The 14,813-nt window shown below is 33.2% G+C and overlaps 2 protein-coding genes and 1 pseudogene across 2 annotated transcripts; all 3 read right to left on the reverse strand.

Moving 5' to 3' along the window:
• Window positions 1–521: 521 nt before the first annotated feature.
• LOC131599563 (uncharacterized) lies at window positions 522–6,583 on the reverse strand (annotated as a pseudogene).
• A 2,273-nt stretch (window positions 6,584–8,856) lies between these two features.
• LOC131599564 (uncharacterized) lies at window positions 8,857–10,149 on the reverse strand. The gene is made up of 4 exons (XM_058871873.1): window positions 9,975–10,149; window positions 9,753–9,873; window positions 9,471–9,641; window positions 8,857–9,364 (listed from the first exon to the last, which is right to left on the reverse strand). The coding sequence occupies exons 1-4, from the start codon at window positions 10,124–10,126 to the stop codon at window positions 9,104–9,106; spliced, it is 705 nt and encodes a 234-aa protein (XP_058727856.1). The 5' UTR covers window positions 10,127–10,149; the 3' UTR covers window positions 8,857–9,103.
• Window positions 10,150–10,278: 129 nt separating this feature from the next.
• On the reverse strand, window positions 10,279–11,594 carry LOC131597751 (uncharacterized). Its single transcript, XM_058870427.1, has 5 exons — window positions 11,472–11,594; window positions 11,237–11,331; window positions 10,793–11,057; window positions 10,587–10,683; window positions 10,279–10,489 (listed from the first exon to the last, which is right to left on the reverse strand). The coding sequence occupies exons 2-5, from the start codon at window positions 11,237–11,239 to the stop codon at window positions 10,279–10,281; spliced, it is 576 nt and encodes a 191-aa protein (XP_058726410.1). The 5' UTR covers window positions 11,240–11,331; window positions 11,472–11,594.
• Between the last annotated feature and the right edge of the window lie 3,219 nt (window positions 11,595–14,813).

Consider the following 14,813-nt stretch of genomic DNA (forward strand, 5'->3'; position numbering starts at 1 on the left):
AGAACTAGTGTCTATACCCGTGCGAGGCACGGGTAAAAATTTCGTATATTAAAAAAAATATTTTATTGCTGTTTCAATTTGATTGGAAAAAAATATTAGTTATAATCTTTGAATTAGAAATTATTTTGTTTTATGCTGTTTCAATTTGATTGGAAAAAATAATAGTGATTTTGATACATTAATTTTATACATAGTATGTAATCAATTAATTCTTTAACCATAATATTTGTATTTAATAAAAAGAGATTACTGTGTGAAAATTGGAAGTAATAAACAGCAACAAAATTGAACAGTTTGTGATAAAGAGAATTGAAAAGTGTCATCAAAAGAAAGACCATGAATAACATGAGAATTGAAAAGTGTCATCAAAAGAAAGATCATGAATAACATCCAAATTTCATTCAACAATAATAGGATATGCCATTAACTTTCACATCAGTAATAGCATACATCTTGAACTATCCTAAATGCAGGTTTTAACAATCAAGATAGAAAAGAAATTTAACATACTCGCCTTATCCTTACAAATTGTCGAAAATCTCGCCATAAACAACATTTGTAGTGTCCGCACACCGATTTCCTTCATCATTTAAAATAAGAATCTTCAATCCTTTTCTAGACTTCACCCTTGAAATAGCCACATAGAATTGACCATGAGTGAATACAGGGCGTTGTAAATACAAACTGACCTGAGAAAGAGACTGACCTTGGCTTTTATTTATGGTCATTGCAAAACACAACGCAATTGGAAATTGTCTCCTTTGAAACTTAAATGGAAAACTTGGATCAGAGGGAATCAAATTCATCCTCGGAATGTAAATCTTATCACCAATATTTTTTCCTGTAATGACAGTGGCACCAATAATATTTGGGCAAAGTTCATTTATGAGCAACCTTGTCCCATTGCAGAGGCCATTGGATTGGTCTATGTTTCTTAGAAGCATAACCGGGACACCAATCTTCAGCCTTAACCGGTGGTTTGGCATTCCTGAACATTTCATTTCATTCAAGAATTCGGGTGTGAACCATTCTGCACGAACTGCACAATTTTCATCTGAAAGAACCGTCGAGTCAGCACTCAAATATTCCTTTTCATCACCTGGAATTAAGGATAAAACAAATTCATTAACAATATCTACGGAATCATGAGTCGGAGATAGTAATGCCCTTTCTTCATAGTATTTCAAATTGTTCATGTTCTGCAAAAGAAGTGGATACGTTAATTCAACCAGACACAAAAGAGGATTATGAGAATCAGTGACCAATAAATCTTTAGGAATATGAAGTGTGCTCTCTCCGGACTCATTTGAGGACTGTCTACCATTTCCAATATCAAGCATCCAATCTGAAAATTCTTTAACTTCTTTAGAAACTTCATTGGAGCTGGGAGTTGACAGCCGCATGTTCTTTGACAGAGTCAATACCTTGCAGAAGTTCCATAAATCAGAAGAGTTTATCGAAGCTGACACGATGTCATGCCTACAACCCTTTCTAACAACAGGTAAGATTTGCCTGAAATCTCCACCAAAAACAACCACTTTACCACCAAATGGCTTATATTGGTTAGAGTCGTCTATAGTCCTCATTATGTCTCTCAAAGAACGATCGACAGCTTCAGCACAAAATCTATTTAACATTGGAGCTTCATCCCATATAATAAGCTTGGAATTCAAGATAAGATCACATCTATCAGTGCGCTTTTTGATGTTGCAAGCAGATGTTTCATTTGTAACTAACGAAATTCCAAACATAGAATGAGCTGTCTTTCCTCCCGGTAACAGTAAAGATGCAATCCCACTCGATGCAACATTTAAGACAATTAATCCTTGTGATCTAAGAGCAGCTGAGACAGATTTCCAAATAAATGTCTTACCGGTGCCTCCATACCCATGCAAGAAGTAAAAACCTCCCGAATTCGTCAGCACTGAATTAATTATTTGATCATAAACCGACCTCTGTTCAGCAGTTAGTGTTTTCATCAATGACACGTGGGTTGAAATCATCTCCTCTTTATCATAGTTTAATTCACCAGCCATTAAACTATTTCTAAACTGAGCCATGTCTGAATTTGAAGGTTGCGGCATCGACTCGATATTAGAAAGAGACTTTCCATTCATGGATAGCAATCTTTCAAACTCAATCAAACAAAGATTTTTCAACTCCTCATCGCTAATTTCAAGACCTACAACACTGAAAATGTATTTAAACATACAAATATAAAGAAACTATGTTTATAAGTGTAAGATTGATCACAGTAAGATTGATCATAATAAGTATGCAAATATAAGTGATCAATATATTTATATAATTTATGTTTAATTGTTACCTGGGTTATTTAGCCTCTTCCTTGCGTCATACAAAATTCCATCGGAGAGAAGTTTCCATGTTGCTTCCCAAACGACAAAGGGATTTGTCATTGAATCCATAAACAACAACATAACAAACAATCTCCTCATCTGATCACCAGAGGCTAAATGACTGGATTCAACAATGGCATCCACAAATTCCTTGTCGTTTTGCAACAATCCAAGTGCAACACATGCTTCCTTAAAGGTTTTGTGAGTTGTTCCAGCAACCGTCTTAATATTATCGTAACTTGTGCACCCTTTTTGGACAGTCAACAGGAGTCTCAAATAAAAAACATTACCACACCCGGGAGGAATATATGTAAGCCTTCCGATAGAGTTACCTCGTTGTCTCGGATGCCACACTCTAACACTTTTATCATAAACAAACCTTGAAGGATAATCACCATAAGTCAAGTCCCTTCCATCTGGAAATTTTTTATTTGCCTCAAACCAAGCCAAAAACATTGTATCAATTTCTTCATTACGATTCATGACAGACTCAACCGAACTACTTTCTGAAAACATTACAGACTGCTCGTTTTCTAGGTGAAACGAAAGCCTTATTACGGGAGGCCACCTCTGATGTATGTCATACTCAAAAATCCTCCAGACAGCCTCACAAGGAGCCAAATATCTACACTCATAGTATTGTTTTATTTCATCCAAAACTCGGCCATTTTCATCTTGATTTGAAATTCCAAGAGTGGCTCTGTCAGGGCCTTTATTAACATACTTAAACAAATACTTGATAGCATTTCCCTTGTTGCAATACTCAACATTGATATGTGCTTGGTATCTAACCAACAACTGTGGATTGTAAGGAACTACATACCTGTTGTCCAATTTTATTCCCTTTTTCTCAACAGACAAACCATTATCTCGTCGCCGGTATTTTGGATATCCTTCGTCACTAACTATAGTGGAATTCTGGTAGTCCTTTGGAAAATACTTCGAGCATTTACCATCTTTCATGCATGGGGAATTTACGTTGGCTTTTCCACAGGGACCGTGCAACATAAAACTTGAAACAACATTTGCAAGGTTTGGATAGAGACTACGATCGGGTAGTTCTGCAGAAATGTGAAGGATAGAAAAACACTTAGAAAGGGGGGGGATTGAATAAGTGTGACTTTAAATCTTGAGCGATAAAAATAAAATGCACAATTATTTTTATCCTGGTTCGCTGTTAACGAAGCTACTCCAGTCCACCCCCGCAGAGATGATTTACCTCAACTGAGGATTTAATCCACTAATCGCACGGATTACAATGGTTTTCCACTTAGCCGCAACTAAGTCTTCCAGAGTCTTCTGATCACAACCTGATCACTCCAGGAACAACTGCTTAGTTCACTCCTAAGACTTTTCTAGAGTCTACTGATCAACACGATCACTCTAGGCTTAGTTCACTCCTAAGACTTTTCTAGAGTCTACTGATCAACACGATCACTCTAGGCTTAGTTCACTCCTAAGACTTTCTGCTCAGCCAACTGCTAAGACTTCCTAGAGTATACTGATCAACCGATCACTCTAGTTCCTTACAACTTAATGTAATCAATTCAAGAGTTTACAAATGCTTCTTAAAAGCGATAATCACAACTGTGATATTTCTCTTACAGTTTAAGCTTAATCTCACTAAGATATTACAACAGCAATGTAGTGAGCTTTGATGAAGATGAAGATTCTGAGTTTTGATTTGAACAGAGTTTCAGCAAGTTAATTTGAATTGTATTGGTGCGAAATCGTTAACCTTGCTTCTCATCAGAACTTCATATTTATAGGCGTTGAGAAGATGACCGTTGGGTGCATTTAATGCTTTGCGTGTTCCGTACAGCTTCGCATTTAATGTTATACGCTTTTGTCAACTACCTCGAGCCTTGTTCACGCTGTGTCTACTGACGTTGCCTTTAGTAGCTTTAACGTTCCTTTTGTCAGTCAGCGTAGTCTGCCACGTGTACTTCCTTCTGATCTGATGTTTGTGAATACGACGTTTGAATATCATCAGAGTCAAACAGCTTGGTGCAAAGCATCTTCTGATCTTCTGATCTTGAAGTGCTTCTGTTGCGTGATACCATCTTCTGATCTTCAGTGCTTCTGATCTCTTGTTCATCTGATGCTTCATAGACCCATGTTCTGATTCTGCTTCGACCATCTTCTGATGTCTTGCCAGACCATGTTCTGATGTTGCATGCTGAACCATTTGAGACACATCTTCTGAGCGCTGAATTATGCGTACTCTTTATATATTTCCTGAAAGGGAAATTGCATTGGATTAGAGTACCATATTATCTTAAGCAAAATTCATATTATTGTTATCATCAAAACTAAGATAATTGATAAGAACAAATCTTGTTCTAACAAAATGAACTTGTCGATGTCAGTTCCGGTTTTCAGTGAATTTGATGCTTCAAGCCATAGCAAAATATGTGCGTGTGGCAGACCCCTCTTTTGGAACTCTATAGTATATGTCCCTAATTATGAAAGAGGTATAAATTAATTTTCAATAATATTGAACATTGATAACAGTACTGGAAACAAATATAAGTTAAAGTAAAACAATATGACATTAGTAAAAAAAACATGTTGTAGGTTACACTACTTGAAACAACATGTCCCTAACTATGAAACATGTGTAAATTAAACTTTGATAATTCAGTTACCCTATGGAATAATTTTTAATTATGTTAAACTTTGATAACAGCAACATCAAGCAAATAATCCATAAAGAAAAGAATGACAATTATTGTTAAACAATTGAACACAGCAACATGAATCAAGTATAAGTTATAGAAAAAGCATGGCAACAATTTGAAGAGAAGACAAACTTCTACTAACATTACCTGCAACAATTTCTCCGAAGATTTTATCGTATTTAAACGCATTCATCATGTGATCAAGTTTTCCTTTAAAGATTCTACATACTATGTCTGGACGGTCACTGGCTGTAAGGCCTCTTGCAGCAACAAAGTTCTTTATTTCTGGCCAGTTAGCATTGCATGTGATGGTGATGAACAAGTCAGGATACCCAAACCTTTTGCAAATTGCCATTGCATCCTGACAGTTATTAAACATGTCTCGTGGTCCTCCGGTAAAAGATGCAGGTAGGACGATACGTTTTCCGACTTCAGATGGTTGATTCTCTCTGTTGTGAACTGCTTCCTGCAAACCTCTTAATATATCACATCTAATTGTTGCTTGGTTCAAGCGATGCCAACATAACCTTTGTGACTCAATCATGGAGAAAGTGTCGACAACAAATTGTTGAAACAATCTACCAGCATTCACAATGCTTCCATGTTCAAATTTCCTTTCCTGTATGCGAAATGCAACAAAATCTCTAAACGTAACTCGTAGTCTCTTCCTTTTTCCTCCTTTGATAACAGACTCTCTGTAAGGTATTTTTTCATGATATTGGTCTTCACCAAATGGGAACAACAACGGATACTGAAGAGGTAGGAACGAACAATGAGTTTCTTTGATGTGTTCCAAATAACCAGAATTCTTCTTAACAATAATATCTCGACCAGCTTCAAGGTTGTGAAAATCCCCAACAATCAAGGCAGCTACCTCATCGCACGACGGCAAATTATGTGTTCTTGGATCCTTTGTTCGATTTCTAAATAGTCTTAAACAGAAATTGGACGTGTTATTTTGTTGTATGTGGTCGCGAACCATTCTAAAAGACTTGGCCAAGACATTATGGTCATCCACCATCTTAGTGATGTCCTTAATTAATGTTCTGTCTAGACCGGTCTTTTTATCGCTGGATCTGCATAATGTTTCCATATAAGAGTCTGTCACAAAAGAAAATGTACCAAAGCTAGTAGAACATAAAACACCAACATAGGAATATACCTGAAATGGCTATATCTATTAGATATTTCATTCTGTGTGTCATAAATATACAATTGGGCAAATTTGGGAGTTGCTCCTTCATCTGGAATCAGGCTACCCATTTTGTGATAATTCTGCCCACTAAGAATAAATTGGGGAGGACCACCACTCGAGTTTGGTTGTACTTTCCCACCCATGGAGGTAAAACAAAACATAATGTTATAGGCTCATATGTTTTCTTTGTAATGTTTGCTCCTTGGATCTTGACCATTCATCAAGTTAATTAGCAAATCCGGAGGCCTTACTTCGTAAGGAAGCTCAACAATTCCCTTAGAACAACAAAGTGAAAATCTAATAGTTATGGTGGTATTGTCACTTTTGTCAGATCTTTCCTCGTACCACATCTCAGCCCCACAATGCGAACACGTATATGATGGATCTCCAAAATCTATCATTTCTATTGATAATAACAAAAAATCATTAAGATCATAGGCAAAATTTATGGAATTATGCAGTCATTGAATCTAACTCAGTTTCTCAAGATCTGAATATGTATGCATACCTTCAGTTTCAGCCTGATCATATTTGTCGCAGCGAAGAAAACTTGTATCGTTATCAATGGTTGTACTTGCTGGGGTAATGGAACATGATATAACAAAATGAGTACTAAAAATTCTAAACTATATACAAATAAAGTATTGTTTCAAGAAACAACATACATTGAATGTTCACGGGTTCACCTGATGGATATTCATGAAAATCGAATGATAAGGAAGGTATCGATTCAAGAACACTGGCTGGTTGAGATACACGTTTTGTAACACATGTTGTAGATAGGTTTAATATTTCGGACGCAGGAGTGTATGTCGTCGATTCAGCGAGGGCTATACAACAAAAAAATAGAAAACATAAATGTACAATACTTGATATACAAATTGTATCGGGTTTGGCAGAATTCGATTGTAAAGGTGTTATACGAACCACAAACTTGTTTAGCTGGATGTGTCGTCTTGTTTCTAATTAACATCATTCTACGCCGCCTAGATGCCGCTGAAGTAGATAAATCAAACTGACATGGATCATTTAAAATAAACATATGTCCAAATTAATATACACAAAAGTATATATGATTTGCATCCCTGACCTGCATCATTTGTATGCTCAAGCGTGGATGAGGTCAAACCAGCAGGATGACTAAGTATTTTCCTCGAACCGTAAGAATATGTGTCATAAGATGATGTAACAATGGAATTTGTATGTGTTAATCCACTGGCAGCTGCATAAAAGTTTCAAGATAAAAATATCAAAGTATTTGTTTCAATTGAAAACAATGACATAATAGTATTGAAAATAAAGATTGTTTTGAATATTTACCAACAATTAAAGGAGATAATGGAGTTCTAGGGACATGATATTGTCTACTTGTTGAAGCTTCATGGCGAAATGTTTGCGTAACTGGTGTACAATTTTCATCTAACAGAAAATAACTAATGTTTAGATATAATTGAGAGGAAATAAAATACAAAGAGTTCATTTTGCACGTACAAACCTTGAATTCGTTTTTGCCGTTTAGATTGTCGGTCTTTCATCAACATCTTCCTCCTATATCTGGAATTTGTTGTGTTGATGAGATCCTTTTCCAGTAGTTTCAAAAGATGACAATAGTGCAAGGATGTTCTTGTCAGTTTTGAAAGTAGTAGAGGTAATGTAGAACTACAAATGAGCTTGATGTTTAGAAAGCATAAATGAGTAGGTGTGTATGGACATAGTATAATATAAACAATAGCATAGCATATTAATTAAATTTATGAAGATAATTTGTTATGCTTATTGGTACTGTGAAAAAATTAGAATGTAGAAAGACACCTTAGAAATAGTGCATACTTAATGCTACAATCATACAATACCTTGAGGAATGCAAAAAACATATAGTTATTATTAGTATTTGTTGATAACAGAGCCAGTGGCAGCCAAGAGTAATAAAAACGTATCCATTAGCAAGGCAAGTAGCATGGGTAATCTAAATTTTGTTCCAAAAAATTATATTTATATTAACTCAATATCAGTTCAATTCGTCAGCTAGTATACCAATATAATGCAGTTAATTATGTGTAAGCTGGAAATTCAAAGATTTGAATCTTAGAATGAAAAATCTGTTTCATTGATATTACTCAAAATGAGTTTGAAATTTCAATTACATTCATGATGGACATGATAATGATAATTAAAAATACAACATCCTAATCACTAATTCGAAAGAAGTGCTTTATCCAAATGAGTAGTCTTCAAGTATCTTCTCGCCATGTAACACTCTCTATTTCCAATTTATTGCTGCAGCATCTTCTAACCTGAACAAACATATAACATTGGTTAGAAAACTTCACAAATAAATAATAATAATGAATTGTTCTTAATTTGAATGTCCTTACCTTTAAGGGAAGCATCAACAACAATCACACAATTTTATAACTCACATGCCAATTTGAACAATTTCCACTACTCAAGAGCATGACAGTTGAAATGCCATGGCAGTAGCAACGTTACTAATAACAATAGTAATGACAGTATATCCATTGTAATGTAACATGAATAATAAACCAAGATCATGCATATACGGGTAAAGTGCTACGAAACTTAATGTTTACGCAACGAAACTTAAAATAAAACCAAAAACAAATGGCAGAATTAATGTAAACATGTCCTCGCAGAAAATTAAACATAAACCAGTCGAGCTAAACACATGCCCCTAAAACAAAGTAATAATAATCGGGCTAAACACATGCCCCCAAAACAAAGTAATAATAATCGGGCTAAACACATGCCCCCAATATCCAAAGTAGAATTAGTTTAGGCCATGAAAAGTGCCATAAGTTTTAATAAATAACTAAGGAAAAATTTAACGTAAATTAGACGAAGCATGTCAATCAGTCCTTCTCAATCTTTATATTTTTGGTAATTCTCGTACTGCTCCCATCATCCTCATTAGCAACTTCAACAAAATCCCTTTTAACAGGAGAGCATTCTGCAGCATCACATCCAATAGGCTTGGAAACTGAAGAAGTGTCTTCACACATATCATCAGCAATGGCGTTTTGAAACTTGGAATTCAAATCCTGAACAACCCCAACATCCATAGATCTTTGATCAACACCGACAGCCGAATCATCTTCAATACCAGTTGAATTCTAATCAACACGAAAAAAACAACACAGTTGTTACTTATATTACTTATATGAATACAATTGTCGTATCAGCCAAAAAGTGTCAAAATCATAAGATAGTAAAAAGTACCTTCATAACAGATTTGAATTTGTTGACAATTTCTTTATCAGCACAAACTTTTTTGACACGGAACGACTTTTCAAAACCAGAATTGTCATCATTCTTGACCTCAATCTTAAACAACATAGTTTGTTCAACAAAACCAGAAATAATTCTAGGCACAATAGTTGGCTCAAGTTCCTAATACAAAAAAATTTAAAAACAAATCACATTTACTAATGAATGTTATAATAATAAAGATCAGATAACAGCAAAAAAAATAAAAAAAGGTGCATATTTGAAAACACTAACATTATCCATCTCTTCGATCAAATCAAGACATGTTTTCCTTGTCAGCGAATAACAGTCACGGTCAAAAAGCACAAAAGTTGCAGAATCAGTTTCATCAATAACTCTCAGTCTGATACGATACCTATAAAATTAAAATGTGATGAAATTAAATAACGAATATACGAAATACACACAAACAATCTTAAAAACCAATTTAATATAGAAACACTTTATCATGATCACCTTGGCACAATAGTCCAAATATGCTTGTTACATTTAGGGCAAAAAAATCTTTTCGAATCTGCAATAACTCCCTTGTTGCAGACACATGCGGCATACCACCAGTCATTGCCACCAACAACATGGTTGATTGTGCCTAGAACTACACAAACCATGTCCTGCACACAACTCAGAAGCATCCTTCATATAACTGAATGGTTGAGTAGGAGATCCAATGTTATCACTGACAAGCAAGAAACAAAAGTAACCATAAATAAAGAATGATAAAAAACAATATAAATGGATTGAAACAATATTTGTTAACTACTTACCTGAGTTTTAAAGTATTTGCCTCAGGGATTTCTGGGTTGAACATTAGATTCGTACAGTTCATTGCATTCTGCAATTGGACTTTCCCATTATACATCTTGACCTTTAGATATTCAGCTAGCACAACAACTTTTCCAGTGTATCCAATTTGGAGGAACGCATCAAGGGCATCAACATAAGTTCCAAAAAGCGTGCAGTCAAGTTTCATTCTGCATAAAAATTAAAGAGCGAAGTCACCTAATGACATTCATATATGGCAACTCATTTGTAGTATTTTAAGTATAGTATAATATACCAATAACTTACCCATTGGCTTCTAACTCAATCACCTTAAACCTAGTAGTTACACGGTTCCTTTCATAAACCCTCTCACGTCCAACAGATGATACAATTGCCACAACATCTATTTGAATTTATTAAGAAGGAAAATATCAAAAAAATAAGATCATAAATTCGTATCATAGTATTAAGACCAGTACATAAACAAAATCGAGTTACAAAACTGATTTTACCGATCAAATAATCCATGTCAATTTTCCCAACAATTTCTGGAAAAGAAACCAATCTATAAGGAGAGGCCGTTATCAGATCAGTTTCAACTTTTGTAACAACCGTCCCACTCTGCAAATTCAACTTGAACTTGTGCTTTGTAGTCCTATAAGCTCCAGAATTAGCGGCGACACCAAAGGATTTCAAATTATACACAGCTCCATCGCACATCTTAGACTGAAATCGTGACAATAGGGCTTTCCTAACCGAAGCCTGAATCTTGTCGCCCTTTAAATTCACAAACAGAGATAATCAAAATCTAAAAGACATCATATATTATAATGAATAAGGAATAACATTATAAAGAATCACGATTAATAAACCCAAACAAAAAAACAACTTGTTCATCCATCAAAACCATTTCCATTGCATAGAAATTTTGTTTGGAATTCAAATCTGGTACAAACCATAAACGAACAACTCGAACAACGATGTCCCAGGATTCCTTGGCAGGAGTGATGTCGTTAACATAGTCGTATTTTCCGGCAGCCATGAAAAATTCCTGACACAGAATCGATAAACGTTAAGTGTAGAAGAACAGAAGAGGAACTGAAAGAAGGCGTGTTTTGGAAAAAATGAATCTGACCTATTTATACACCATAAATCATATGAATTGGAAGAGATGTTATTAAATGTACTCACATGGTTATCTGGATGGAAGTAACAATATTGATGACCAGAGTCATTGGAATTGGAAAGCTGCTTCGAGAAGAACAATTTACAATGATGCTTGAAGGTAGCCGCTGTAAGCATAAAAGCGTGGAATGCATAGGTCGATTGAAATTCTCAACAAAGAAAAGGTTCCAATTTATTTGTATTCTGCAAAGCCCAAAAAACGCATGGTATAATGTTATAATTAGGCTAAAGCATATCTATTTCCAAGGCCCAAAAATAGGTATCTCAATGGGTGTAAAATAAATTGAAAAACTAAAATTTAAATTAACAATCGGTGTAAAATAAATTGAAAAACTAAAATTTAAATTAACAGTATTTAAAATAAATTGGAAAATGTAAGATAATTATATTAGTTGATAATTATATTAGTCAATTAATATTATTAATAATATTCATAAAGCATCTATTTTCAAGGCCCAAAAATAGGTATCTCAATCCGTGTAAAATAGATTGAAAAACTAAAATTTAAATTAACAGTATTTAAAATAAATTGGAAAATGTAAGATAATTATATTAGTTGATAATTATATTAGTCAATTAATATTATTAATAATATTCATAAAGCATCTATTTTCAAGGCCCAAAAATAGGTATCTCAATCGGTGTAAAATAGATTGAAAAACTAAAATTTAAATTAACAGTATTTAAAATAAAATGGAAAATGTAAGATAATTATATTAGTTGATAATTATATTAGTCAATTAATATTATTAATAATATTCTTTATTGATAAATTAAATTTATAAATAATTTAAAATAAATTGGAAATATTTTTCCTGATTAATTGATTAATATTATTATCAACATCGATTATTAACTAAAAATAATAAACTGAAAATGTGTATACCCAATAATAATTTCAATATAATTATTATTTTGTCAAAATAAAATAAAATAAATAAATATGTGTATATGTGTATTACATCTATCGAGAAATCATATATTTAGTAAAATTAAATTTCATAATTTGATAATAAATAATTGAGAATTCAAATTCAAAATTTAAAATTAAGTATTAATAATAACAATCTATTAATAGTAATTTATCTAAATATAGAAACTTTTTAAATAGTAAGCATGCTAGTTTTGCGACAAATGGCAAAGTTGCCAAAGAACTCCTTTAGAAATATTATTATCTATTTGACAACCTATACACTTGATCTAGGAATTTAAATTGCAAGAAAATAAAAGAAATATTTTTGGATTTTTTGATGATTGATTTTAATTAGAATTAATGCATGATTAATTTAATTAAAATGAGAAAAAAGGTAGAAATAAAATTTAAACCTAAAAATTAAGTTTAAAATATGTTCAAAATGCTTGTCAATTAATTTTAAAGCAAAACTAATTTTTTTGAATTTTTTGAAGTTGATTTTGAAATTATTAAGTTAAATAATCATATAATTATACAAATAATTACACAAATAATTAAAACTAGAGAAAATTATCCTAAATATGTACAAAATTAGCTTATAATATATAAACTATATTTAATATAAAGAACAATTTTTTTTTATGATTTTTTTATTAGTTAAAATAATTAAAAAGTAAATATATAAATATATAAATATATACTAATTAATTATACAAAATATTTTAATATTTAAGAAAAAATAAAATATTTTATGTCAAAAAATAATAGATTATTTTAGAAGCCTAAAACTATTTTTATTAAATTTTTTGTGATTTTTGAAACTATTTTAAATTAATTTTGTAAAGAAAATAAAATAAAATAGAAAATATATAAAATAATCCTGTGTGGTAATTAAATGAGGTCCATGATACAGTGGCGCGTTTTGATGCGTAGCTGGCATGATCTGATGGTGGTTGGAACGAGGGCATATGGCGTGTAACAGACCTGCAAAGCACTGGATTAGAGATTTTAAAATTTTAAAACGCGCGCCTCTCAGCCACTCAGGTGAGGACACATCATCGTCTTCAACCCCTCGCCACCCCTTTAACAGCGTTTTTTGCCTAGAACCGCTGTAATAGATGAAGCTCATCCCTGCAAAATAGCGAATAGGGGTAAACAAGCATAGAAATTTTTCGCGACCTATCCATTTGATTCGTCATGATTCACTGAATTCAACCATGCCCTTAATTTTGTCTAATTTTGCCTTTTAAGAAAAACCCTAAAATTGAATTGAAGAACCCTAAAATGGTATCTTCATGGATACATGTTCAAACTTCAATTAAGTTTCCAGAAACGTTCAGAGCACCTATCTAAACATAAATATGCATTTACATCGTGCTAATCATGCATGTATGATTGAATTCGTGTCAATTTTGGTTTGAACAAACCGTGAGCTCTAGTGGATGATTCTGAGTGTTTCAAGGCTTGCAATCAGTCTGGATAGATTCAGTGATGTTCAAGGATTGTGTTTGAGTGTTTATTTTGTATTGAAAATGGCTTAAATTCAGAATTTGAATTTTGAATTTCTTTGAAAATTTCAAGTGATTACAAGCATGGTACAAGCATATGTCTGGTCCTAAATTCGTGTCCTCCTCATTGATGAAGTGTTATACTTCATTTACAGGCAAGGAAGCACTTAGAAATTAAGCTAAGAAGCAATAAGTGCTTTGTTGAATTTTTGAATATTATATCATATGTAGCTTTGAATTCAAGCAACCATGGCTTGATTTTTCCACTCTCTTCTGCTGTACTAGCTCCTTGTGGCAGAGTTTTGAATGCTTCTTGATGACTCATGCTTAAGATTTAAGCTACATATTATCCTTCCATTTCTTTTTTCAATTTAATCTTAAATGTGATAAAATTAAACCAAAAAAAGAACAAAAAATGCTATGGGCCTTGGCTTGGTCGTGGGAGGACCTTCACATTATGGGGAACATGTTTGGATCATGAAAACTTGGCCCCTTTTGAAAAAAAAACATTTTTGATCAATGTTGATTTCATGCATTTTCCCAAAAAATGGTCAACTTTAACAAGGCATAAATCCCTTAATTTTTATCATATGAAGGAGTTCTTGCACTTTTTGGAAACCTAAAAGAGTCCTCTAACCAATGTCTTTGGTCTCATATCAAAATGATTTTCCATGCTCCTTGTGTGTCCTTTTGAAAAAAGTGACTTTTTGTTGACTTTGAAAATGACCCGTAATGTCTTGGTTCATATTTTTCAAATGGTGAATCTAATGACCATGGTACCAATTGCATTTGAAAGATAATTGAATTTACTTCAAAATGAGCTTTGGTTTGAATTTTTTGGATGAAGGATGAGAGAGTTATGACCAGTCAAAGTTCAGTTGACTTTTTAGGAGAAAACCCTAATTTTGAAACTTAGGGTTTTGTTGA

The sequence above is a fragment of the Vicia villosa genome, linkage group LG4 (genome assembly GCF_029867415.1).
Source record: "Vicia villosa cultivar HV-30 ecotype Madison, WI linkage group LG4, Vvil1.0, whole genome shotgun sequence".
NCBI lineage: Eukaryota > Viridiplantae > Streptophyta > Magnoliopsida > Fabales > Fabaceae > Vicia > Vicia villosa.